Source organism: Staurois parvus, unplaced genomic scaffold, assembly GCF_062004578.1.
Source record: "Staurois parvus isolate SC_StPar_1 unplaced genomic scaffold, SC_StPar_1.0 ptg000053l, whole genome shotgun sequence".
NCBI classification, from domain to species: Eukaryota; Metazoa; Chordata; class Amphibia; order Anura; family Ranidae; genus Staurois; species Staurois parvus.
The window spans coordinates 3,422,662-3,450,489 of NW_028317849.1; the positions used below are offsets into that span (position 1 = coordinate 3,422,662).

General features: G+C 44.2%; 1 protein-coding gene across 3 annotated transcripts in view; it reads left to right on the top strand.

Annotated features, from left to right (window-relative positions):
* The first annotated feature begins 1,418 nt into the window (after positions 1 to 1,418).
* LOC149470079 (acetylgalactosaminyl-O-glycosyl-glycoprotein beta-1,3-N-acetylglucosaminyltransferase-like) overlaps positions 1,419 to 27,828 on the top strand; it is a 97,072-nt gene continuing 70,662 nt past the window's right edge. Inside the window, exons 1-2 of one of the 3 annotated variants that reach the window (XM_089667655.1) lie at positions 1,426 to 1,545; positions 15,718 to 15,801. In XM_089667655.1, coding sequence (XP_089523781.1) covers positions 1,541 to 1,545; positions 15,718 to 15,801 — 89 coding nt within the window. In that variant the 5' untranslated portion in view covers positions 1,426 to 1,540. Of the gene's footprint in view, positions 1,546 to 15,717; positions 15,802 to 27,828 lie in introns of all 3 variants that reach the window. The other 2 variants (XM_089667656.1, XM_089667657.1) reach the window with 2 other exon arrangements.

Genomic DNA, 27,828 nt, shown 5'->3' on the forward strand with positions numbered 1-27,828 from the left:
AATGGTAACCACCTCAAACAGGCTCCAAAAATGCTTAAAACCACTCCAAAATTGCACTGCACGTGTGGGAAGGTCTGGCTGTTTCAGCCATCAGCGGGGTTCCCCACTGACAACTGAATGTAGAAGAAAGAATTGCTGGCAATTAAAAAATAATAAAAAAACGGCATGGGTCCCCTCCTCCATCCATACCAAGCCCTTCAGGTCTGGTATGGATTTTGAGGGGAACCCCCACACCAAAATAAAATAAAATGGCGTGCCCCCCAATCCCTAGCAGACCCTTATTCGAGTATGCAGCCCAGCAGGACAGGAAAGAGGGGAGGGGAGCAAGTGCCCCCTCCCTCCTGAACCATACCAGGCCACATGCCCTCAACATGGGGGGTTCTTTGGGGCTCGGGACTCCCCCCCCCCCCCCAAAGCACCATGTTGATGGGGACAAGGGCCTGTTCCCCCACAACCCTGGGCTGTGGTTGTGGGGGTCTGTGGGTGGGGGGCTTATCGGAATCTGGATCCCGCCCCCGTTGGCTTGAAAGTACTTAAATATGTAAGGGCTGGGGCCACCCCGTGACATCACTCGTGTGATTTCGCTCCCATATGACATCAATCGGGGCATGCTGGGTCAATGATGTCACACGGGGGTGGGCTCACATAAGTGATAGCCCTACGCTTTACATATTTAAGAACTGTCAAGCCATCAGAGCAGATAGACAGTTGGTAGCGGAGCCTTCTTTTTTTTTTTTTCTTTCTTCTGGTGGGCGGCGGCGGGCATCGTGATTGACGTTGGATCTTCTTCAGGGCAACTTCTCGTCCCCTCCCTTTCCTGACCTGCTGGCCTGCATGCTTGGATAAGGGTGTGGTATGCATTTTGGGGGGACCCCACTCCATTTTTTTTTTTTGGCATGGGTGTTCCCCTCTAAATCCATAGCAGACTCGGAGGGCTTGGTATGGATGAAGGGGGCCCCATGCCGTTTTTTTATTATTTTTTAATTGCCGGCAAATTCTTTCTTTTACATTCAGCTGTCAGTGGGGAACCCCGCTGAGAGCTGAAACATTAATGCGTGGTTTTCACTACTAAAATACCGCATAATTTGATAAAATAACTCATCCAGTATTTTAGTAGTGTTTTTTAGTGAATTCAAATGTGCAACTCTGCCCAATTTGAGCTACAAAAGTAAGTCACCTGTCCAGGATGTTCTGCTTGAAAAACGCTTGAAAAAGGCCTCAAAAACGCTCCAAAAATGCTAGTCATTTTTCAAACGTTTTTGAGGCAAATCAGTGTGAAAGCAGCATAAGTTGTAGACCTACTTTTGTCTTTCCTATCAACAAACTGGTAAATTCAGTAGGAGATGTAGATCTCCTGGGACTGACATAAGAAGTTGGGAAGATCACCAGGGGAGGGGCTGGGGAGGGGCAGGCTACTGATTACACAAGAGGTGCTGCTACTGAACTGCTGTGACAACTACTTGTACAAGGAGTACACAGCATATGGCTGCTAGCTGACAATTCTTGCTGGGACTATTGCTGGAACACAGCTGCTTTTCTAATGAAGTAAGTACATACTTTTATCATTGTTGGCTTCAAGGGACACCATACACATTACAATCTGACAGCACAGTCTTTGTACAATCAACTTTAGATTTACCAAAACTATCTTATATAAGAACAAACCTAAAATATCCCATCAATTTGTATCCTGACAGGTCCTTACACAGCTGTAAGTAGATCTAAATGAGAGAGTACAATCAGGATCACCACACATGCTACAACTTGACCATACAATCTCTGTACAATAAACTTTAGATCTACCAAAATTATGTAATATGAGGACCTAAACTATCCAATCAATTTGTATACAATTAGGAAGGTACTTATACTATATAGTTGTTGGTAAGTTGTAGGTAATAAAGATTATACAATTTTAATAATGGATGTGGAGAGAAACCTAGAAGTGGTGATAATTAAGGTCACCATTACATGTTGCAATCTGACTTTGCATCCTTTGTACAATGAACTTTAAATTTACTAAAACTATTTAATAGAAAGACCTGCCTAAACTATCCCACCAATCTGTATACAGTCAGGAAGGTCCTTGTACAACATAACTGTTGGTAGATCTAAAGGGAATTGTAGAGAAAAATTATAACACGTGGTGATCATTAGGAGGAGGGGGAGTGAGTGAAACTTTCTATATACAGTACAATCTGTACAATTCTTGTACAATCTCTTTTAATGTATGAACAATTTTGTGCTTAAAGTGTATGTGTAGCGCCTGCCCTCTAAGGAGTCGCGGTTTCCCCAGGTCCCATGTTTCTCATGCAGACGACCCTGAAATTACAAGGGATGTTAAAGTCATACGGGACTTGTAATTTTACAGGTATAAAAGGGGATGCTAGTGTCGCGGTACTACAAATAGTAGTAAGTGGCAAGAGTGTCCTATTACTGATAGATGGCGCACATGCCGCCAGTCCAGAGACCATTAATCAAGATGGCAGACAACAGTGTTAGTGCATGCATGGAACAGCATGTGGTGATGAAGTTTTTTGTGAACGAAGGCATAAAACCTGCGGATATCTACAGAAGACCTAAAGCACAGTATGGTGATGAGATGCTCAGCCGCAGTAAGACATTTGAATGGTATAAACATTTCAAAGATGGCCATACGTCCGTCAATGATGATCCCGGCCATGGTGGTTCTCAGTCCAGCGCAGTCATTCCTGTGAACATTCAGTACATGGAATGCCTGATCCTGGATAATCGACACACTTGTTGTGAAATTACACAAGAGACTAATCTTTCTGTGGGAATGGTGAACACGATGATGACGAAGTGAAGCATGCTCTTCTAGAATGGTTCAGGCATACTGACAAATCTTTTTATGGCAAAGCTTTCAAGGCATTAGTTAAATGCTGGGATACGTGTGTAATTGTAGCAGGGGAGTATTTCGAAAAATAAATGCAGTTTGCATTCCTTGACATTTGTTTTTTTATTATATAAACTCAAAAGTCCTGGTTTGACTTGAACGCCCCTCATAGCACCATGCATGCTTACAGAGCTAAGCCGAAGGTGGAATATTTATTGCAAATTTATACAGTACCCCAACAGTTTAAAAGAGAGGAACAGTAGTAATTACTCAACAAATAGGTAAAACAATGACAATAAAGATATACAGTAGGTGACTTAACATATGGAATAGAGAATAGTCCCTAAACCCTATACTAGCACTAATCATTTTCCCAAATGAGCAGTACCACAATAATAGTTCAGCAGTCAATATTATACACCTTTCCCTGTTGGGACCGAAATCTGATGTTGGAACACTCATGATAAAGTTCCTCCAAACACTGTTAAGGTGACTGCACTGTGACTCACACGGGCAATGCTGTTCCTTTTAACAGGGTGCAGTGGGACTGGCCAGTGGTTTCTCACTGACTACTGTAGCAACAGATGACCTCCCTCTGTTCCCCATTGGTGACTCAGTAAAGCTAGCATCCACAGCTTTCTTTCCAACAACTGGGCAGTGGGCTCAGTCAGCAACAATCTCAGGTATCAGGGAGTGCCTGCTGTGCTGCCTCTCTCCATCTCAAATGCAGTGGAAGGCATCTAGTCAGCAATGAGAGGGGAGTTCAGACCACATGTCCCCATGGAAGAACTGTTGCTAATCCATACCAGAAGAAGGGATAATAATTAGGCAAGTGTTCGATGTTACTAGTTTACCGTAGCTTCTGGGAGATATATACTCATATATATATATATATATATATATATATATATATATATATACTGTTAAAAATTTTTTAAAGAAACACTTTGAAAACACATCTGATCTCAATAGGGAAAAATATAATGCTGGATATACAGTATCTCCCAGAAGTGAGTACACCCCTCACATTTTTGTAATTATTTTATTCTATATCTTCATCTGCAAAACACTGAAGAAATGACACTTTGCTGCAATGTAAAGTAGTGAGTGTACAGCTTGTATAACACTGTAAATTTGCTGTCCCCTCAAAATAACTCAACACACAGCCATTAATGTCTAAACCGCTGGCGACAAAAGGTAGTACACCCCTAAGTGAAAATGTCCAAATTGGGCCCAAAGTGTCAATATTTTGTGTGGCCGCCATTATTTTCCAGCACTGCCTTAACTTTCTTGGGCATGGAGTTCACTAGAACTTCACAGGTTTCCACTGGAGTCCTCTTCCACTCCTCCATGATGACATCACGGAGCTGGTGGATGTTAGAGACCTTGCTCTCCTCCATCTTCCGTTTGAGGATGCCCCACAGATGCTCAATAAGAGACATGGAGACATGCTTGGCCAGTCCATCACCTTTACCCTCAGCTTCTTTAGCAAGGCAGTGGTAGTCTTGGAGTTGTGTTTGGGGTTGTTATCATGTTGAAATAATGCCCTGCGGCCCAGTCTCCGAAGGGAGGGGATCATGATTCATGGTTCCCTCAATGAACTGTTGCTCCCCAGTGCCGGCAGCACTCATGCATCCGCAGACCATGACACTCCCGCCACCACTCCTCACCTGGTTGCCATCACACACGCTTGACACCATCTGAACCAAATCAGTTTATCTTGGTCTCATCAGACCACAGGACATGGTTCCAGTAATCCATGTCCTTTGTCTGCTTGTTATCAGCAAACTGTTTGCGGGCTTTCTTGTGCATCATCTTTAGAAGAGGCTTCCTTCTGGGACAACAGCCATACAGACCAATTTGATGCAGTGTGTAGCTTATGGTCTGAGCACTGACACCCCTTCAACACCCCTTCAACCTCTGCAACAACGCTGGCAGCACTCATACGTCTATTTCCCAAAGACAACCTCTGGATATGACACTGAGCACGTGCACTCAACTTCTTTGGTCGACCATAGCGAGGTCTGTTCTGAGTGGAACCTGTCCTGTTAAACCGCTGTATGGTCTTGGCCACCATGCTGCAGCTCAGTTTCAGGGTCTTGGCAATCTTCTTATAGCCTAGGCCATCTTTATGTAGAGCATCATTTCTTTTTTTCAGATCCTCAGAGAGTTCTTTGCCATGAGGTGCCATGTTGAACATCCAGTGACCAGTATGAGAGAGTGAGAGCGATAACACCAAATTTAACACACCTGCTCCTCATTCACACCTGAGACCTTGTAACACTAATGAGTCACATGACACCTGGGAGGGCTAATTGGGCCCAATTTGGACATTTTTACTTAGGGGTGTACTCACTTTTGTTGCCAGTGGTTTAGACATTAATGGCTGTGTGTTGAGTTATTGTGAGGGAACAGCAAATTTACACTGTTATACAAGCTGTACACTTACTACTTTACATTGTAGCAACGTGTCATTTCTTCAGTGTTGTCACATGAAAAGATAGAATAAAGTATTTACAAAAATGTGAGGGGTGTACTCACTTCTGTGAGATACTGTATATACTGACATGGACTGGGTAATGTGTTAGGAATGTAAGGATGTCCCATCATTTGTTGGAAATGAAAATGATTAACCTACAAAGGACTGAATTCAAAGACACCCCGAAATTGAAAATGAAAAAATTATGCAACAGGCTAGTCCATTTTGCTGAAATTTCATTGCAGCAAACCAAAATGGAACTCAGCAGTTTGTATGTCCCCCATGTGCTTGTATGCATGCTTGACAATGTCGGGGCATGCTCCTAATGAGACGACGGATGATGTCCTGGGGTATTTCCTCCCAGATCTGGACCATGGCACAGCTGAGCTCCTGGTCAGTCTGGGGTGCAACCTGGCGGCGTCGGATGGACCGAAACATGATATCCCAGAGGTGTTCTATTGGATTTAGGTCAGGCGAGCATGGAGGCCATTCAATGGTATCAATTCCTTCATCCTCCAGGAATTAGAAAAATTAATAATAGCGCCTATGGTCAAAATTATATAACTTACTAATAGTGTACCAGCTGCAAAAAATCACCATATATAAAGTGTACCAATAAATAAATAATTTGCGCTAGTAAATGTGTATAAATATATAAATGTATATAAAGAAATCATCAAATCATAAGTCCAGAAAAAAAAATATATATGCCAATACCACAAAAAAATATAAAAAAACTTTTAAGTGCAAAAAACTTTTTTGCAAAAAAAGTGTCTAAATATGAAAAATTTCACCAAAAAACCTTGATAATATAATGGCAGATCATCCATAAATATATCTTCAAAAACGGAAACTCTGCAACACACCGATCCTCATCGATCGAAATAACAGGATGAAAAACTTTGTAGTTAATCGAAAATCCACTTCTCCAATAGATAAAGGACCACCTTCAAACGTATCCATGGGGGGAAATGCCAAGCAATCGAGAGAAACAGAAAGACAAAATCCGCTCCATGAGGACGTCGATGACGAAACGCGTAGGGCGGAGCTTGATTGATGTGACGTCATTACGTTTTTGGCTGCCAGCTACTGCGCATGTGCTGAGTAGCCAGGCTCGTTTATGTGATTGCTGTTATGCTGTTGATGCTGGTGTCGGCTGGGACACCTCTTGAGTAAGTGCAATGAGTACCTAATAAAGGAATTGGTTTTTATAATATTGCACCATGAAGTCTTTCTGTTTCTCTCGAGTGCTTGGCATTTCCCCCCATGGATACGTTTGAAGGTGGTCCTTTATCTATTGGAGAAGTGGATTTTCGATTAACTACAAAGTTTTTCATCCTGTTATTTCGATCGATGAGGATCGGTGTGTTGCAGAGTTTCCGTTTTTGAAGATATATTTATGGATGATCTGCCATTATATTATCAAGGTTTTTTGGTGAAATTTTTCATATTTAGACACTTTTTTTGCACAAAAGTTTTTTGCACTTAAAAGTTTTTTTATATTTTTTTGTGGTATTGGCATATATATATTTTTTTCTGGACTTATGATTTGATGATTTCTTTATATACATTTATATATTTATACATATTTACTAGCGCAAATTATTTATTTATTGGTATCCTCCAGGAATTGCCTGCATAGTCTCGCCACATGAGGCCGGGCATTGTCGTGCCGCAGGAGGAACCCAGGACCTACTGCACCAGTGTAGGGTCTGACAATGGGTCCAAGGATTTCATCCCGATACCTAATGGCAGTCAGGGTGCCATTGTCTTGCCTGTAGAGGACTGTGCATCCCTCCATGGATATGCCTCCCCAGACAATCACTGACCCACCACCAAAAGGGTCATGCTGAACGATGTTACAGGCAGCATAATGTTCTCCATGGCTTCTGTAGACCCTTTCACGTCTGTCACATGTGATCAGGGTGAACCTGCTCTCATCTGCGAGAAGCACAGGACACCAGTGGCGAACCTGCCACTTCTGTTCCATGGCAAATACCAATCGAGTTCTATGGTGCTGGGCAGTGAGCACAGGGCCACTAGAGGATGTCAAGCCACCAACATGAAGTCTGTTTCTGATTGTTTGGTCAGAGACATTCACACCAGTGGCCTGCTGGAGTTCATTTTGTAGGGCTCTGGCAGTGCTCATCCTGTTCCTCCTTGCACAAAGGAGTAGATACAGGTCCTGCTGATGGGTTAAGGACCTTCTATGGGCCTGTCCAGCTTTCCTAGAGTAACTGCTTGTCTCCTGGAATCTCCTCCATGCTCTTGAGACTGTGCTGGGAGACACAGCAAACCTTCTGGCAATGACACATATTGATGTGCCACCCTGGAGGAGTTGGACTACCTGTGCAACCTCTGTAGGGTCTAGGTATTGCCTAATGCTACCAGTAATGACACTGACCCTAGCCAAATGCAAAACTAGTGAAAAGCAGTCAGAAAAGATGAACAGGGAAAAAACGTCAGTGGCCTCCACCTGTAAAACCATTCCTGTTTTTGGGGTTGTCTCATTGTTGCCCATCTAGTGTACCTGTTGTTGATTTCATTAACACCAAAGCAGCTGAAACTGACTAACAGCCAACTCTGCTTCTTAACTGACCAGATCAACATCCCAGGAGTTTAATTGACTTGATGCTGCTATACTCTGATTATTTTTTTTGAGCAGTGTATAATATATATACACACTGGTGACAGAAGTATATCTGCCCGCTTGTTGTGATCAGTCAGGGCCAGGACTGAGCGAAGCTAAAAGGGAGGGCCAGCATGACTGGGGCTTGCAGATGAGGCAGAGAATGGATTGGGCTGGGAGTATATTCAGGAGGTGGGGGTGTATAAGGGCTCCAGATATGACCAGAGGTGTGTGGACCGACACAGGGAAACACAGACTTCAGGTATAGCGTGTAACACAATATAATTTATTAAAGGCAATACAAACATAAACGCAGTGCAAACAACCAAACTTAACACTTACATAAATATGTACAACCAGGTGCAATAAACCTTAAAGTAATAGGTACCAGTGCAGTCAGGGCTGGAGAGGTGGAGCAGTCAGGCAGGCCGAGCCCACAGCACGGATTTCCTCAGGGTGCGGGGTCTAAGTTCCAGCCTGCTATTCACCAGGGCCCCTGATGGTGGGGATGGACTTGGTGCAGACTGGAACCAGGACGCGACCCCTGAGTGCGTCCGGCTGTGGTAGAGAGTACTGGCAGGGGAGTGCAGGAACGGAGTCTGATGGGAAGAGGCAGGCAGACTTACTAAAGGTGATCCGTGCAGGATGGATGGATCGTCGGGTGAAGTAAGTGTAGTCAGACAGGCCGGTCGGTATTGTGCGGGCAGCGTGGTACAGGAGGAGCAAGCAGAGAATGGTCGGGGTCACAAGCCAGGTTCAGCAGGTAGCGGGCAGCGCAGTACCGAGGATCAGGCAGAAGGATGGTCAGGCAAGCCAGGGGTTCAACAGGAGACGGTCAGCAGAGGTCAGGATCAAAGCAGGGTCAGCAACGAGGCAGGAACACAGGATACCAGGTACAGGGGCTCATGGGAAACATACACCAAGGCCCTGATCACAGGCCTGGTCATTCCTTAAATACACCTCCTGCAATCAGCCCCAGGTGTTGGTACTGCAGCCCACACGGCAGGTGAGTCCCACCACCAGTGCTGAGTCCATTCCTGACAGTGTGGTTACTCACCTGATTGGAGTAAGCGAGCTTGAGGGTGGTCTTGCTAGGATGAGGAGAGGGGTTGGGACTTGTCAGAGGTCAGTCAGAGCTTGTGCCAGCACGGGTGTGGTTTCTCCCGCCCTCCCTTTCTGTAGCTTTTTGTTGTTTTGTTTTGTGTTTTGTTTGCTTTGGTTATTGGTTTAGTCCTTTTGTGTTTGTCCTGTTGTTTGTTTTGTGTGAGTTCCTTGATTTTGTTTTCTTTTCTTGATCAGCATTTGGTGTCCTGTGGTGTTTGTCTGGTTTTCTGTTTTGTCATGGCAGCCGGCAGGGGTCGCTGGGTCTTTGAAGGCGGTGCTGGAGTGATAATTTGGTGGATTATGGGTTGGGCCCATCGTAGGTATGGGCGTTCCTTCCCAATTATAAGGTCATGTTGGTAATGTGGGAGTTTATTGGCTGAATCTGGGACTACTTAACTATTGTATTGTCCCAGAGGTGGTGTAGTAGCAGCTGGGGGCCTTTTCATTGGGTGTCAGATACAGCCGAGTTATTGAAATGAGGAACAGTGCCTTCGAAGACCTTGGACCCGGTTGGGATCATTACTAGCAGTTATTATTTGATTGTACTGTAAGAAGTGTTATGTAAGAGTTTTGTTAAATAAATGGGCTGCTCTGGCCAGTTTTACACCAAAAGGAGAGTTGTGTGGATATTTAGGTGGGTAGGTTGAAGGGGTGGTTGTTTTATGGATTAGGTGGTAAGTATTAGCCTCGATATACTGCATGTCCCTCAGTCATGTGTTGGGTTGCATTTTAGAGGGCAGTATAGCACTAGTTGGAAGGGGTTCAAGAGACGATCCTGCCCCATCTGCTTTTTTTAAAAATTTCAAGGGGTATTTTGTTTAAAATACTGCAAGACAACTGCGAGCCAAGTGTTTGCAGTACATTCCCAATAAGCACAAAAGGAAAGTTTGTCAGGCAGTGCCACCTATCAAACTCTGCAGGCTAAGTCAAATTTTCTATGGCATGTATACAGCCCTATCTAGCTGTAATGCTAGAATATAGGTAAGTGGCTGGGAATGGTAAAACTGTGGCTCAACCACCTGCTTTTACTGCAAACCCCTTACCAAGCCACCTGTGTGAATGAGCCCTAACTCATTCAGTTTATTACTGTATTTCTCAGACTTTCCTTTGAGCTTTTTGCAATACACTCCTATGGCGCACATAAAGCAAAAAATATAAAAGCACAAAAGAAAAGTCTTCTAAACTCTGTAAACAAATGCAACATACCTAAAACTGTAAAGCAGTAACGAAATACAAGCGTAACTATGGCTGTAAAGGATAAAGTCCACTGTAAAGAACAAAGAGGATCTAGGTTAAACGTCCATAGGATAGACTTTGAATATACGTTATGTTGACAATTCACCTCATGACTCCACATATATTTTGGCATTATCTATGCCACTGATAACTTAAAAGCGCTCGCGTTACATACAGTTTGTTGCACTGATGGTAATAGTCTTCACAATGTCATAATTAAAGGGGAAGTGTGGGCATTGAAAATAGAAGACATTCATACTCCCCTCCTTACTACAGCTGTCCCCTGCCAGCTCTAAGCCTGAGAAGTGAGCAATCACAAGACCGCTGATCGTTCAGTTTTCAGTCTTCCCAGAGCAGAGAGAGATGACTGTCAGTCACTGCTCTCTGCTCTGCCCGTCCTGTGTTCACTGGAGTGCCAAGTTGGTAGGGGGTGGGAACAACTGGCTCAGGCTCTCAGCAGTGCATTATTGTTGGGATCTTTCCAGAGCCTGAAGCGGCTCTTTGGCGTCAGGCGACATCGGACTTTAGCCCTCTGTCAGCTGATTCTGGGTAACAGGAGAGCACATGTGTTTTGTCAATTAGTAATGTTCTAATTTGTTTTCCAATTATGATTTTAATTGTAATCATGTAAAGAGATCAGAATGAACATGTTCTGCTAGTGTGAGGAAATACCTATTGCAAAGCTGGGTGTATCACATTATTATTGCTTAGATTTTTTACCTAACCACTTGTCATCTGGCCAATGCAAATAAATGGTCAGAGAGTTGTCTTCTGAGGGCAGGAGGCCATTTAAAAATGACCTTCCCTTTGCTGTGCTCATGTACTCCCTTTAGTGCCAGCACAAGCACACCCTGTGATCACAGTGTCCATTGGACAGATCAAAAAACCAGGGTGAAAATGAAATTGGCTTTGTATCACCTGACCACTTTGACCAATCACAGTGATTACACATGTAAACAAAGGCTGCATTCTGCAGCCAGTGATCTGTTTCCTCTGAAACCATCCGGCTGGGAAAGAAAACAGTATTCCTGATCGTTAAACTGGGTACACAGTAGAAGTTTTTTTTTTCATTCAACCCAGCGGACTGAATGAAAAAAAACTGAGAGATCGCCATACTAAGACAATTGATGTTGGTGTGGCCAACTCACCTGCTGTGCCTTTGTGTTCTGACAGGGGGCCATTGGCTGCCAGCACTGATTGGATGCTGGTTCTCCAGCATGCCTATTAACAGAACTAGTCATGAGACTGGCTTCTGTAGAGCAGACAGCTGTACACACGGGCTAAAAGTCAGACATTTCCTGCTGAACCAACCAATTTGCAGCCCTTATGTAGAAGGCTTTTGCCACACCAGTACACAGTGATACCAGATCAGTGCAGCCAACCACATTATCCCTGATCTCTGTTACACCAGTTCAGTGTCACCAGACAAGTGCAGCCAGCAACAGTGTTCCTCATTGCTGCCACACCAGTGCCAGTGCAGCCAGCAACTGAGTCCTGAACACTAGCTACGCTACTGCTGTTTTCATCAGAGGCAGTGTAAGCCAGCAACAGTATTCTGATTGCCCCCACACCAGTACAGTGTTACTAGAGCTTATGTAACACTAGTGGTAGTGTCACGAGAGCCAGTGAAGCCAGCAACATTGATCTGACCACTAAGCAGACCAGTACCAGTGTCAGCAGAGCCAATGTAGGCCAGTGGTGCTGTTTGCAGTGTTGTGGGCACGGAACAGGGGACCCGAGAAACATCAGCTCCTTCAGGAGTATGCGCTACACATAGAAGCTGTACTACAGCTTTTACGAATGACACAGGACCTATGAATAGGGGATGGGCAGATGATTGATAGCTCTGCCCTCTCCGTTCATAGATCCTGTGTCATTCATAGAAGCTGTAGTACAGTTTCTATGAATGGCTATATTAACCCCCGGAGCAATAGAAGATTATGGAGGGGGGGGGTGGGTAGAACAGAGGAAGATTTCTATAAAGACAGGAAGCATCAGCACAAGGGACACATCATACTAACTATTGAGTCATGTCCCTTGTGCTGATTTTTTGTGTTTTGAATTTTAGCTAAACTTAGGCTTTAAGTAACACTCAAAGAAAGCTTTTATCTTTCTCAAAAAAAGTATATTAAATTAATTTGGGTACAGTATAGCATGACCAAGTAATTGTCAAAGTATCAGTGCTAAAAATTGATAAATGGCCGGACAGGAATTGAGTTTATTTTTGGCAGTTTTCAATTGGGGTAATATGAGATACATGGATAGCAGGATGGCTTTATTTAAGTTCTCATGCAAGGAGATACAACATTTAAGGTGTCTCTCTGGGCAAAATATGTAAAATGCAATTTCACTTCGTTCAATACATGCTCTTTTTTCTTGTAAGTTAAACATCAGAAAGTGATAAAGTCTTTAAAGTACTATTGGACCATTCCATATATACTGCTTTCCATCTACTTTGGCGCAGAAAAAAACATTTTAAAGTGACGCTGTGAACACTGGCATCTATTGAAACTTTTTTTTACAATTATATGTTTTTCTTAAACTCTTGGTAATTATAGCAAACACTGAATAACAAACAGTTTTGAACATAACGTAGGACATAAAGTTCCCTTGTTAGGAGAGCTCAGCAATAGATTTATAATGAACAAAAAAATCACATTCAACTATACCCTCCAAAGATACAGTGTCCATAAAATGCAACTTTTTCAATCTAGAATACGGGGAACAAGGGAGAAAAAAAAAGGGAGAAGGAGAGGAAGGGAGGAGTGGAAGGAAGAAATGAAAGAAGAGAGGAAAATAGAACTGTTAAGATATTTGGCTTATTTCCATATGCTACAATGATTTAAAACAGAGGTCATATATCCCCAGAGAACTGCACAAAATGTTACACCATTAGTTGCGGATAGAGTTTGGAGTATCGAAAAATGAGCCAAGGAGACCACATTTTGTAGAATTTTTCGGTTGATCCTTTAGCAATAGCTATAGTTTTTTCCATGTCAGAAATATCTTCCACCAGCTGTAGCCAGTCAACCAATGTAGGAGTTTGTGTAGATTTCCAGTGTCTTGGAATTAAAGACTTGGCTGCGTTTAGGAGGTGTCTAGTGAGTGACTGTTTATATCTTTTCAAAGAGCAATTGGCTATATGGAAAAGACAGCAAGCTGGTGTGAGTGCGATTTTGGTGTCTCTGATGTGAACAATTAGCTTGAATATTTTCTGCAGTACGGCGTTATCAATGGACACTCCGACCAAATGTGTAACATGGTTCCTTGGGCCTGGGCGCATCTCCAGCAGAGGTCGGAATACAGTGGGTACCATAATTTCAGCTTTACAGGGGTAGCATACCAGTTAGTAAGAACTTTATAGGATGTTTCTTGTATTCTAGTACTGATCAAGCATTTTTGAGCAAATAGACAGGCTTGCTCCCATTGCTCATCTGTAAGGTTTAATTGAAGAACCTTCTCCCACTGCATCTGGTCTCTGCGGAGAACTTCCGAGTCTGCATTTTGAATAGGTTCCTTCCAAAGGTTTAAGGATTCAAATGGAGTGAGTGACTGCAAGAAATAATTTTTTTGTGTAGAAGCATAAACATAATTATGCAATCGGCAGTAAATCCAGAAAGAGAGGGGTTGTTGCTGTCCCAATTTCAACTTCAGGGTGTCATATGACTTTAACTTGTTCTTAGATATACAATCAATTATCAAAAGAGGGGTATGTTTGTCTTTAGGCAGTATGATATGCGGGTCCAAACCCGGGGGAAATCTGGGTTTTGTGCGATCGGGGTAAGAGGGCCTGGGGAAGCGGACAGACCATATTCCCTATTTACTCTATGAAAAACATCCAACATAGCTTTTAGAAGAGGATGTTGTTGAATACAACGTGGGTATTTTCCTCTTGGGATCCATGGCAGATGAGCCAGGGGTAAGGGAGTCATAGACTCCTCCAATGATACCCAATCTTTATTTTTCGAGTTGCAATTCCAATCTAGGATTCTAGCCAAGTGCGTTGCATAATAATAGAATTTGAAATTAGGTAAACTTTGCTCTCCTTTGGGTGTAGGCTTGCTTAGGATATTAAGATTGATGTGCGGTCTCCGCCCCATCCAAATAAAAACTCTAAGTATAGCATGCAGTTGTCTAAAGAAACTAGATGGGAAAGCTATGGGCAGATTGTGAAAGAGGTAGAGTATTCTTGATAAAATCGTCATTTTGATAATTGCTGCTCTCCCAAACCATGAAAATGGTTTGAGCGACCACCTTTTCAGATCCTGTCTAACCCCCTCCAATAGTGATTTAAAATTGGTTTGGTATATATTTGTTATTTTGGCGGTGAGAAGAATGCCTAGATATTTAAGCCTGTTAGGTTCTACTTTGAATAAACAGTTAGTGCGAGTCAATTGAAGGGCATCAGGTGCGAGGGTGAGATTAAGGGCCTCTGATTTGGTATAATTGATTTTAAGGTTAGAAATGTATCCAAAACATTGAAACTCTTTAATGAGATTTGATATACTGTATGGGTCTGGGTTAAGAAAAAGAGAAGATTGTCTGCATATGCTGCGATTTTATACACTTTTGGGCCTATCATGAAGCCTCCAATAGAAGGGTTATTGTTAATTGTTCGAATGAAAGGTTCTAAAGTTAAAATGAACAAAAGAGGCGAAAGGGGGCAACCTTGTCTAGTGCCACTGTGGATGTGGACTATGTCAGAAAGGGTGCCATTTATTTTAAGTATTGCTAGTGGGTTATGATAGAGAGCTGATATCCATGATAACATGTGTGGCTTCAGGCCAATATGTCTGCAGGTAGCCATCACGTAGTCCCAAGCGACTCCGTTGAAGGCTTTTTCCGCGTCGGTTGACAGCAAAAGGCCCTCAAGTCCCTCAGAGTGAACATGGTGGATTAAGTTGAGAGCTTTTACATTGTCATGGGCCTCCCTCCCTGGCATAAAGCCCACCTGTTCTAGGCCAATCAATTTTGGCAAGAAGGTCTGTAGCCATGTAGCCATAATTTTTGGCAGCAATTTCAGGTCTACAATCAGTAACGATATTGGTCTATAGTTAGTGCAGTCCGTTGGGTCTTTAGCAGGTTTTGGTATTAGGGCAATATGAACCAAGGTGAAAGAGTCAGGGACTAGATGGGGATCTTTTAGATGGTTCAGGGCCTGTAAGAGAGGAGTCTTAATTAATTATCCAAAAGTTCTATAGTAAAGGGTGGTGGATCCATCCGGGCCTGGGCTTCTCCCTGGTTTCAACATTTTGATGGCATTCAAAAGTTCTACTGCTGTTATAGGGCTGTCTAAAGATTCAGGTCAGGTTCAGAAGTCAAGTAGGCTCCCGGGCCCTAGCAGACTTTTCATTTGGAACAGAGCGGGTTAATCCAGAGCCATGTTGTTTCTGGAATCTTCCTTTTTTTCAGGTGGATGTTTTGTCAGCGGCAAATGTGGGGTGTGCAGAGGACTATGAGTCAGCGTGGAAAGACGGAATTCTCGGTACCAATCAGGTAAATCCATTAGATGAAGTTGAAGGGTTTCACAAAAAAATGGTAAATCATCAGGCGTTTTGAGATGTAGCTGTTTTCCATTAAGGGTCACAGAGAGCGCAAACGGGAATTTATACTTGAGACCCTTTTCTCTTAAGAGCTCTAGCAAAGGGCATAGAGCTCTACGCGGTTACACAGTGTGATAGGTGATAAGTCCTGGTGTTCGTTAAAGGTGATGAGCTCATTCTGTCTCGCCTGTTTCAGAAGCTCCTCTTTTATCTTGTATTCATTAAACAACAGACTATATCTCTTGGTGGTGCGTCTACAATGAGTTTTGGCCTTAAAGCCCTGTGAGCCCTTTCGAATTCAATCAGGGTGTCTGTTGCTCTCTCTAGTAGATTGTTGAATATAGATGTCAGGGCTGAGTCTGGAATGACTGACTCAGGAAGGTCCCTTATCCGAATATTATGCCTCTGACCCCTAATATCGAGGTCTTCTAACTGCCGGTTCACAGTAATCAGTTGTGCAGTGTGTGTATCTGAGGCTGTTTACAATTGTGCTATGGCTCTCTCTCCTATGACCTGCTTTCTCTATCCTCGCCATATTCTCAGTAAGGGATAGCAAGATCGCTTTAATTTCTGTAATAGCTGAGGAGAAAGTGTTTTTAATGTCAGCTACAAATGCTAACATGCCCAAGAAAGAGAGAGGATGGTCTGATGAGTCAGAGCTTCTTACCATATCCTCCGAGGTGGATTGTGATACGTCACTGTAGTCGTCCTCATGTCTGGCCGGCGCCATCTTGGCTGCAGGCTCTCCATGGCCCGTCCATGTCTGCGTTTTAAAGATGTCCGGAATGTTACGGGCACCTGAGGCGGCAGACAGGCTGCATGACCGAGTCCCAGAATGGTGGCGGGTAGATGTGCCCATGTTCGTGCTATGGTAGACAAGTAAATCAGCTTAGTAGCTGCAGGTTTGGTGTAGCTCCTTCACCGTGCTGCCATCCACGCTGCATGCCAAACCACGCCCCCGTATCTATTGAGACTTGGTACCTATTGTGTCTGCATGCATATTTACATACCTTACAGAGCACCCCCAGAGCCCCAAAAGCCACAGGTGTGCTGTCCCTTTTAAATTGAAATAACAGTTATATGTGCAAATTTGACAATACTAATCAGTCATGAATACATGTGTAAAAAATAGCAATTTATAAATGAACGAATAAAGTGATAAAAATGCAAACAAACTCATAAATCTGCACCATCTCATAAGCAGTGAAAGTGCAATTGATCAGTAAATCACCAAACAAAAATCCACTTGTCTCCAGAAGCTTTTACCCCCCTTGTGATCAGGCCATTATTTGCTATTTAGCACTGTGCTATTTTAACTGGCAGTTGCACAGTCATGCAACTCTGTACACAAATTAAATTTATATAATTTTTTTCCCACACAAATAGACATTTCTTGGTCAACACAGGATTTTTTATTATATAGTAAACAAAAAAGACCAACATTTTTGAATTTTTTTTTTAATTTCTGCTATAGAACCTATCCAATTAAAAAAAAATACAGTTTCTTCATAAATTTAGGACAAAATGTATTCTGCTACATGTAAAAAAAATCCCAATAGGTGTATGGTAATCTGCAAATTATGGTATATGCCAAGGGTACTGAATCAAAATTCACGGAAGTCCAGTTGGTAACATTTTTTTCTGCAGAGGTCCGAATCTTATTTTTCTTCTATTACTCAGGTCTTTCACATCACAGCCCCCCTTACATTACAACTCCCTTTCACATCAGAGCCCCCCAACATTATAGCCCCGCTTACATCTCAGCTCCCGTTCACATCAGAGTCCCTCCTTGACATCACAGTCTCCCTTGCAATCACAACCCCCCACATCACAGCTCCCTCCCTCCTGACATCACAGACCCTGCATATCACAGCTCTCTTCTTTCACATCACAGATCCCCATATCACCGCTCCCCCTCTAACTCACAGTTTCCCCATATCACAGCTCTCCTCACATCACAGCCCCCCATATCACAGCTCTCCTCACATCACAGCCCCCCATATCACAGCTCTCCTCACATCACAGCCCCCCAGTATTACAGCTCCCCCTCTCACATCACAATTCCCCCCTATCACAGCACCCCATATCACAGCTCCCCCCTCTAGCAGGCCCACTCCATTTCACAGCTCCCCCCTCTCAAGTCACAGCCCCCCATATCACAGCTTCCTCCACTTCATAGCCTCCATTATCACAGCTCCCCCTCTCACAGCTTCCCCCTCTCACTTCACAGCCCCCCATATCACAGCTCCTCCCTCTCACTTCACAGCTCCCCCTATATCACAGCTCCCCCTCTCACATCACAACTCCCCTCTATCAGAGCATCCCCTCTACCACAGCTCTCTTACAGCTCCCACTCTCACATCACAACTCCCCTCTATCAGAGCCTCGCCTCTACCACAGCTCTCTTACAGCTCCCACTCTCACATCACAACTCCCCTCTATCAGAGCCTCCCCTCTACCACAGCTCTCTTACTTACAGCTCCCCCTCTCACATCACAACTCCCCTCTATCAGAGCCTCCCCTCTACCACAGCTCTCTTACGGGTAGATGGAAGCTCCCCCTCTCACATCACAACTCCCCTCTATCAGAGCCTCCCCTCTACCACAGCTCTCTAACTTACAGCTCCCCCTCTCACATTGCAACTCCCCTCTATCAGAGCATCCCCTCTACCACAGCTCTCTTACAGCTCCCACTCTCACATCACAACTCCCCTCTATCAGAGCCTCCCCTCTACCACAGCTCTCTAACTTACAGCTCCCCCTCTCACATCACAACTCCCCTCTATCAGAGCCTCCCCTCTACCACAGCTCTCTTACTTACAGCTCCCCCTCTCACATCACAACTCCCCTCTATCAGAGCCTCCCATCTACCACAGCTCTCTTACTTACAGCTCCCCCTCTCACATCACAATTCCCCTCTATCAGAGCCTCCCCTCTACCACAGCTCTCTTATGGGTAGATGGAAGCTCCCCCTCTCACATCACAACTCCCCTCTATCAGAGCCTCCCCTCTACCACAGCTCTCTAACTTACAGCTCCCCCTCTCACATCACAACTCCCCTCTATCAGAGCCTCCCCTCTACCACAGCTCTCTTACTTACAGCTCCCCCTCTCACATCACAACTCCCCTCTATCAGAGCCTCCCCTCTACCACAGCTCTCTTACTTACAGCTCCCCCTCTCACATCACAACTCCCCTCTATCAGAGCCTCCCATCTACCACAGCTCTCTTACTTACAGCTCCCCCTCTCACATCACAATTCCCCTCTATCAGAGCCTCCCCTCTACCACAGCTCTCTTATGGGTAGATGGAAGCTCCCCCTCTCACATCACAACTCCCCTCTATCAGAGCCTCCCCTCTACCACAGCTCTCTAACTTACAGCTCCCCCTCTCACATCACAACTCCCCTCTATCAGAGCCTCCCCTCTACCACAGCTCTCTTACTTACAGCTCCCCCTCTCACATCACAACTCCCCTCTATCAGAGCCTCCCATCTACCACAGCTCTCTTACTTACAGCTCCCCCTCTCACATCACAACTCCCCTCTATTAGAGCCTCCCCTCTACCACAGCTCTCTTACTTACAGCTCCCCCTCTCACATCACAACTCCCCTCTATCAGAGCCTCCCCTCTACCACAGCTCTCTTACTTACAGCTCCCCCTCTCACATCACAACTCCCCTCTATCAGAGCCTCCCCTCTACCACAGCTCTCTTATGGGTAGATGGAAGCTCCCCCTCTCACATCACAACTCCCCTCTATCAGAGCCTCCCCTCTACCACAGCTCTCTTACTTACAGCTCCCCCTCTCACATCACAACTCCCCTCTATCAGAGCCTCCCCTCTACCACAGCTCTCTAACTTACAGCTCCCCCTCTCACATCACAACTCCCCTCTATCAGAGCCTCCCCTCTACCACAGCTCTCTAACTTACAGCTCCCCCTCTCACATCACAACTCCCCTCTATCAGAGCCTCCCCTCTACCACAGCTCTCTTACTTACAGCTCCCCCTCTCACATCACAACTCCCCTCTATCAGAGCCTCCCCTCTACCACAGCTCTCTTACTTACAGCTCCCCCTCTCACATCACAACTCCCCTCTATCAGAGCCTCCCATCTACCACAGCTCTCTTACTTACAGCTCCCCCTCTCACATCACAATTCCCCTCTATCAGAGCCTCCCCTCTACCACAGCTCTCTTATGGGTAGATGGAAGCTCCCCCTCTCACATCACAACTCCCCTCTATCAGAGCCTCCCCTCTACCACAGCTCTCTAACTTACAGCTCCCCCTCTCACATCACAACTCCCCTCTATCAGAGCCTCCCCTCTACCACAGCTCTCTTACTTACAGCTCCCCCTCTCACATCACAACTCCCCTCTATCAGAGCCTCCCATCTACCACAGCTCTCTTACTTACAGCTCCCCCTCTCACATCACAACTCCCCTCTATTAGAGCCTCCCCTCTACCACAGCTCTCTTACTTACAGCTCCCCCTCTCACATCACAACTCCCCTCTATCAGAGCCTCCCCTCTACCACAGCTCTCTTACTTACAGCTCCCCCTCTCACATCACAACTCCCCTCTATCAGAGCCTCCCCTCTACCACAGCTCTCTTATGGGTAGATGGAAGCTCCCCCTCTCACATCACAACTCCCCTCTATCAGAGCCTCCCCTCTACCACAGCTCTCTTACTTACAGCTCCCCCTCTCACATCACAACTCCCCTCTATCAGAGCCTCCCCTCTACCACAGCTCTCTTACTTACAGCATGAAGGTAAAAAACCTTGAGCCTTTACAATCACTTTAAAGTGGTACTAAACCTGAAACCAAAAATGAGTTAATACACCTTACTAATCATTAGATGTGGTGGCTGCATTAGATTTATTTTAGGCCTTTTCCCCTGTGTTTTTACCTGGTGATCTGGACAGTAACACACCTCCTGTATTAGAGTGGATGAATGAGCACAGAAAGCACAGCAGACAGCAGCATTTTCAGTTTGGGGGAGAGGAGTGTTAAATATACTAGCAGATTTAGATTCATTGATAGATTGAAGCCAACTCCAGCTAACACTTTATAAGCAGTTACAGCAAACAGGGTTTTTCCTTTTAGGATAAAGGTTTTACATAAATAAAGGCTGATTATTGTAAGATTGCAATGGTTTGTCTCACCCCTGTAAATGAATACATGTGAAAGAGAGCTTGTTCTTTTGAAAAACCACAGACTTTCAGGATTGCCAGATGACAGTGATAGAAAGAAACCCTAAGGACTTATTTACACTTGCTTCTACTTTAACATACATTAAAGCACCTACCGTTTCAACATGCTTTTTTAATATGTCTTTGACGCTTCTGTGATGCTTCAAATGTGCTTGAAGCTATAATGAAGCCTTGCAAATGCCCAGTGCGTGTGCTCAATGGTACCCTCATTCAGCAGATCCCCAGCCTATTAGTACCCTCATTTAGCAGATCCCTTGCTCAGTAGTACCCCCAGCTCTGCTGATTCCCCACTCAGTAGTACCCCCGGCTTTGCTGATCCCCCGCTCAGTAGTAACCCCCAGCTCTGATGATCCCTCGCTCAGTAGTTCCCCCACAGCTCTGCTGATCCCCCGCATGGTAGGATCCCCCAGCTCTGCTGATCCCCCACTCAATAGCACCCCCAACTCTGCTTATCCCCTGCTCAGTAGTAACCCCCAGCTGTGCTGATTCCCCACTCAGTAGTAGACCCCAGGTCTGTAAATCCCTCACTCAGTAGTAATCCCCAGCTATGCTGATCCTCTGGTTTGCTGATCCTACTCTCTCTCTGGTCCCCACTCACCTCCCTCTATATTGCTCCCATGCTGCATACTACATGTGACATGGCTAGTTTCTCCCAGCTCTGCTGATCCTCTCCCGCTCAGTGCTCTCTCTCCGGTCCCTGCTCACTTTCTGCTATAGCGTTCCCATGTTGTGTGGCATCTGCTAGTTGCTCCGGTCTGAACCCCACTCACTTTCTTGCTGCTCCGCTCTGCATACCAGATGTGATGTCTGCACTAGACACATCCAGAATATAAAGACATGAACTGGAAGTGGCTACTAATGGCATCTTTCCATTGGTTTTCCAGTGCATCCTGGGATATCTTATTCCTGCAAACACCCCCCCCCCCCAAAAAAAAGTACATTTCTAAATTGTGCTTTCGTCTGTCTTTACATTAACCTCCTATATTTTTGCTTAAAGCAAGGTATACTCACCAATCCAAACTCAGTTATGAAGTTTACCCTTAGTACATTGCAGTGCTGGCTGATGTCAGAGTTTCCTGAGTAGATGATGGCTGGTAATGCAGCTGCTCATGGTCCATCATGGTCACATTTGAGCAAAGACATTGATGAAGCAGAGAGGTGGAAAGGTAGAACGGGGAAGCTCTTTACTCCTTTAAACAGAGTCCGGGGGGGGGGGGGTGCAATGGCATTTGTGGGGGCAGTTGGTGATGGAATATTTACAGAGTTGGTCTTCCGCACTGTAATATAAAGGGGACTGCACTGTAAACACTGTAAAGGGGCACTGTATTGATTAGTAGCCTTTATATCGCAGTAGCCTTTATATCACAGTGCCCCTAGAAATCTAATCACAGTGCCCCCTATATATTCAAAGAGATGGCCCAATCCAGCAAAAAGAAATCCCCATCCAGCAAAGAGACATTCCCATCCCGCAAAGAGATATCCCAATCCACAAAGAGACGGAATGTCTCTTTGCTGGATAGGAATGTCTCTTTGATGGCTGGGGATGTCCCTTCTTGGACTGGGCTGTCTCTTTGCTGGATTGGGATGTCTCTTTGCTGGACCCAACTGAGCAAAGAGACATCCCTGTCCAACAAAGAGACATCCCTGTCCAGCAAAGAGACATCCCTGTCCAGCAAAGAGACAGCCTGTCCAGCAAAGAGACAGCTCAATCAGCAAAGAGACAGCCCATCCAGCAAAGTGACAGCCGTCCAACAAAGAGACAGCCCAATCCACTGCCGCTACAGACCTGTCACATTGTTCCCACCAGTGAAGGAGAGAGGCTGCCGTTGTCCCTTCAGTGCGGCTCTGTGCAGCGGCCGGCCGAGGAGGTGTCTGCATGTCAGCGGCACTTCCTGCTCTTTACTGGAGACGTCACTGCCGCTCCTCCAAGAGCAATTCACACCTGAGGCAAATGGGAATGTTTGCAATTACTGGGAGACTCAGTAGGGTTCCCTGCAATTAGCTGCAGGCAGGAAGGCCCATTTAAAGATAATGGGAGGCTGTCAGCTCCCTCAGCTTTTCCTTTTGCTGCCTGCATGTTATGCAGCGATTACCTGCAGAAGATCAGCCCTGCATGCAGCTACTTGCAGGGAACTCTGCTGATTCTCCAATGGATAATTGGCAAACGGCCCCATTCACAACTGTGAGTGGGGCCTTACAACAGTAGAAAACTGTAAGGTCAGAACCTCGCTGTCTTGACTGACAGGAATGTCTGATTGGTATTGTACACACCCATCATTGCCCCTCCACAAACTGCATAATATAAATAACAAATACAATTTATAAAATACCAAAAATATAGGTGTGGAAAAGTTTTAACCTCGGCCCTTTAATGGGGTTTAAAGTTAACTATTTTGTGGCTCCGACATACATAAACTAAACTGAGAGCCAGTTCACACCACAAAAACGCACTCCGGATGCGTTCCAGGTGTGTATTTGCTTACAGTTCACACCACAAAAACGTGCTCTGGATGTGCTTCTGCATGCACATTATTAATGTGTTTTCAATACGTTCTGGTGAGTTTTTCCCACTTTGTTTTTTTCTTTTTTTCCCAAGGTTTCCTGTTTTTTTTTTTTTTTGCTGTAATGCATTTTGGTGTATTTTTGATGTGTTCCAGTACAAGTCAATGCAGAAAAAATGCAATATGTCCTCATTTTTTTGTCTGCACTGAAACGCACTGCACTGGTGTGTTCTAGGCCAATGGAACCCATATAACCTACTGTCCATGCATTTTTGATTCAGAAAAAAACATTGGACTGCATCTGATGTGAACCGGCCCTCAATCTTTGTATTTAACCTAAAAATGATGAAACTGTTCAATGAAGAGACATTATGGTTCTACCCAGTCAAGAGCTCCAGGAGATGTTCTCTATCCTCTGCTCCGACCTAGACTGTCTGTTGGATTGAGGAATCCCTAAACAAAAGAACTCTCGGAGGTGAGACAGCAGATCTCTCAGTGGACTCCAGGGTCTTGAACTTGGGATCCTTCAGCTCTAAAATGGAACACAGGCTAACTGCCCTTGAGGCTACCAGCTCACACACTCAAATGTTGATACAGCTCTGACTTAAAATAGATGACACTGAGAACTGTAGCCAGTGAAATAATGTTGTTAACTGTGGACTCCTCCAAGCCACCAAAGGAACGGATCTCAGGAACACTGTGCAAGCTATCCTCAACATCCTTTTAGACAGGGACATCTCCACCCCCATCAAACTGAATTGGGTACACAGTGCGTCGGGTCAAAGGAAGTTTCGAGAGAACAGCTCCCATTCTCTGCAGAATTCTTTTTTTTTTGTGCTCAAAGAGGAAATGCTCAAGATGGCCTGGAATAAAAAAATGGTTGAGGTTGATGGTGCTACTATTATGTTCTTCCCGGACCTCTCACCACATACTCTCACCATGCGGAGATGTCCCTGCAACAACTAGGCGCTTATAACACTACTTACCATTGGGGCCACCATTTGCACCTGCAGGTGAGAAAAACAGGGAGACTGTTTACCCTTTAGATGTAATCAACTGCACATGTGCTGATTTTACCCACTCCTAACTAATGCTGGATTCACTGCACAGCTCTAGCAATCAAGATGACCACCCTATCCCATTTGCTTTAGCTATTCCAGACTCTGCCATTATATATTCCCAGTTTATTCTTGAAATAACTGTGAGTGAGTTTGGGAAATTCTTATGGGCAGGCAAGGCTCTTGGGATAATGAGCAACTCCTGATGAGACCCAAACCCCTAGGTGGTATTGTCTTACTTAATGTTTTTAAATATCATAGGGCAACGCAATGGCAAGTATTCTGAACTGGTATAATCTGACCATGGACAAACGGTGGGTGCACTTCGAACAGTCCTTTTTAGACTGTATTCTTGGATGAGAAATTCCACGTCAACTGACTAACCACCCGACCATCGAGGTGACGCTGACAGTTGATAAAACCACTTAAAATTCTCACACTTCATTTCCTCTACTGAAAAGAGCAATTTTACATTTTAGCTATTGGCTCAGTGATTGATACATATATTGTTTTTTCAGTAATGAAAACAGATGTAAAAAAAAATAAAAATAAAATGCATTGTTTCTAGTTTAACCAGTGTCTGTTTTAAAACAAGTGTTCTTGTCAAGAAAAAGTGCACATTTTATTCTATAATTTCTCCTGTGTATCACAATTCTATTTTGTTTCTGTTACAAAGTGTAGCAAAGTTGTTTAGAAATTAAATAAAAATGTTGCGCTTTTTTTAGTGCATCACTAAAAAAATTAAATGTCAAACGAATAAACCTGAAAAAAAGTTTAACTATTGTAAAATATAGAAATAAAAAAAAATAATTAAAAAGAAATAATGGATAAGGAGTTGAAGGGGGAAGGAGTTAGTTAAAGGCTATACTCTGTAGGGAGCATGGATCTGTGTTTATTCCAAGCATCAAATACACATAAAACTAGTAACAGAATCACTTCATTGTATCTCTTCTTGATGACAGACACAGTTCTGAGTGTATTTTTTTCATGAGAGCCAAAAGACTTGTTCCTGTGTAAATACAACGAATCCTGGCTATTTCCTGTAAATGGCGCTGGAGAGCTGCGAGAGAGGAAAGCTGGGCGATACTACAAACACAAGAGGACAGGTAGAAAGGGATTTTTTTTTTGGCAAACTCAAGCGGAAAAGACTGCCCTAGGCCTTCCTTGTAATTGTTATGTGTAGAATGCCTAATGTCCTTGAGTCAATAAAGTGTATGTAAAACCTAAGCTTTTTTTTTTTAGATGTATTTGTATTTCAGGTACTTATATAGCGTGGTCAATTTACGCAGCGCTTTACACATATATATATTGAACATTCACATCGGTCCCTAACACTCAAGAGGTGTACAATCTAAGGTCCCTCACTCACATTCATACATACACATATATTAGGGCCAATTTAGACAGGATCCAATTAACCTACCAGCATGTCTTTGGAGTGTGGGAGGAAACCAGAGCACCCGGAGGAAACCCACGCAAGCACAGGGAGAACATGCAAACTCCATGCAGGAGGCGCCATGGTCGGGAATCGAACCCATGACCCATTTACTGCAAGGCAGACGTGCTAACCACTAAGCCACTGTGGGGTAAAAGGGAAAGGGTAAAACCCCATAACTTCCCCTTAGCTTCATAAAAATAGTAGAAGCTCTCTTTATTAGATACCATACACCATGAGGAACCATAACCTTGAGAAAATCTTATATCTGATTTTTTATAAAAAATTAGACAAAAAGAGTTTAGATCCATTTCCACATTTAACCCAAATTCAAAACATAAAAAAGGAGTATAAATATAATTACCTCTTGAGGCACTTTTATCATTACCATAATAGAGATGCCAAGCAATTACAATTTTGTGCAAGAGAAACTATTAGTCCTGGTTCACATAAATGCAGCCCACATGGAAACCTTGGTTCCCCGGACCGGTTGCGTTTTCCAGTGCAGGTGGCGTGCCATTAGAACTAATGGCACCCGCCCGCGGGTCCGCTTATCTCTGTGCGGGTGGTGCGGCTGCACGGATTTTCGTGCGGATCCGCAGCGGCACCACCCGCACAGATGTGAACCTAGCCTTAGTGGTCATTGGAGAGGTTAGAATAAATGAGGGAAATCTCACGTAACAAAATGAAATGAGTTTATGAGCTTGATTGTATGCATCTAAGGGGTAAAATGTTTAACTGATTTTGGTTATTTTTATTTATTTTGTTAATTTCTATATTTTATTTATTATTTATTTCAGGTACTTATATAGCGCCGTCAATTTATGCAGCGCTTTAGATATATATTGTACGTTCACATCAGTCCCTAACCCTCAAGGGGCGTACAATCTAAGGTCCCTAACTCACATTCATATATACACATACTAGGGCTAATGTAGACAGGAGCCAATCCACCTCTCAGCATGTCTTTGGAGTATGGGAAGAAACTGGAGTACCCAGAGGAAACCCATGCAGGCACAGGGAGAACATGCAAATTCCATCCAGGCAGGTGGCGCCATGGTTTGGATTCGAACCAATGACCCTAGTACTGCCAGGCAGAAGTGATAACCACTTAGCCACTGTATATAAGTGTAGCCCTGTTTTGGGGGGGGGGGTTATGTGAAATGGCCCACACCAAACAAGCTATGGCGCTAACCTGTATATGAGTAGGCAATCCTGAGCCTTCGCTATATGGAAGAGGGGGTTGTGATAATACAAATGGCAGTGCCTCCACCTAGAATAGGGATCCTGCAATTGAGGAGACTCACCCTTTTCTAGGAATGTAACAGGTAGACAACTTAAAGTAACTATACATAGCAGTATTAATGCACCCAGCTTATATTTCTAACCTGAAAACATGTCGCCACACCTGTATGAGATTAATGCAGTTTATATAAAGCAGCCACATAAAACAGGATGCATAAGAATAACATTCAGGAATTACAATTTACCATAAATTGGGAGGTTGCAATTATACCCGGGTATATGTGCATGTAGTATACAGAATACCTCCTTCTAGGAGTTATAGCGCAGTCCGGTTGCAGGGGCCCCTGGAGAGGTGAGAGTCAAAAAGATGCACGCTTCCACTTTAGATGCTGTGATGGCGTCCAAGTAACACGTTCTATGTGGATGAATGCACTGCTTGTCTGACGATCAGTGATGCATCACCTAAAAGGATAAAATGCTCTATCTATCCTCACTCTTAGTCCCTATCCCTAAACTGGGCTGTCACTGCAA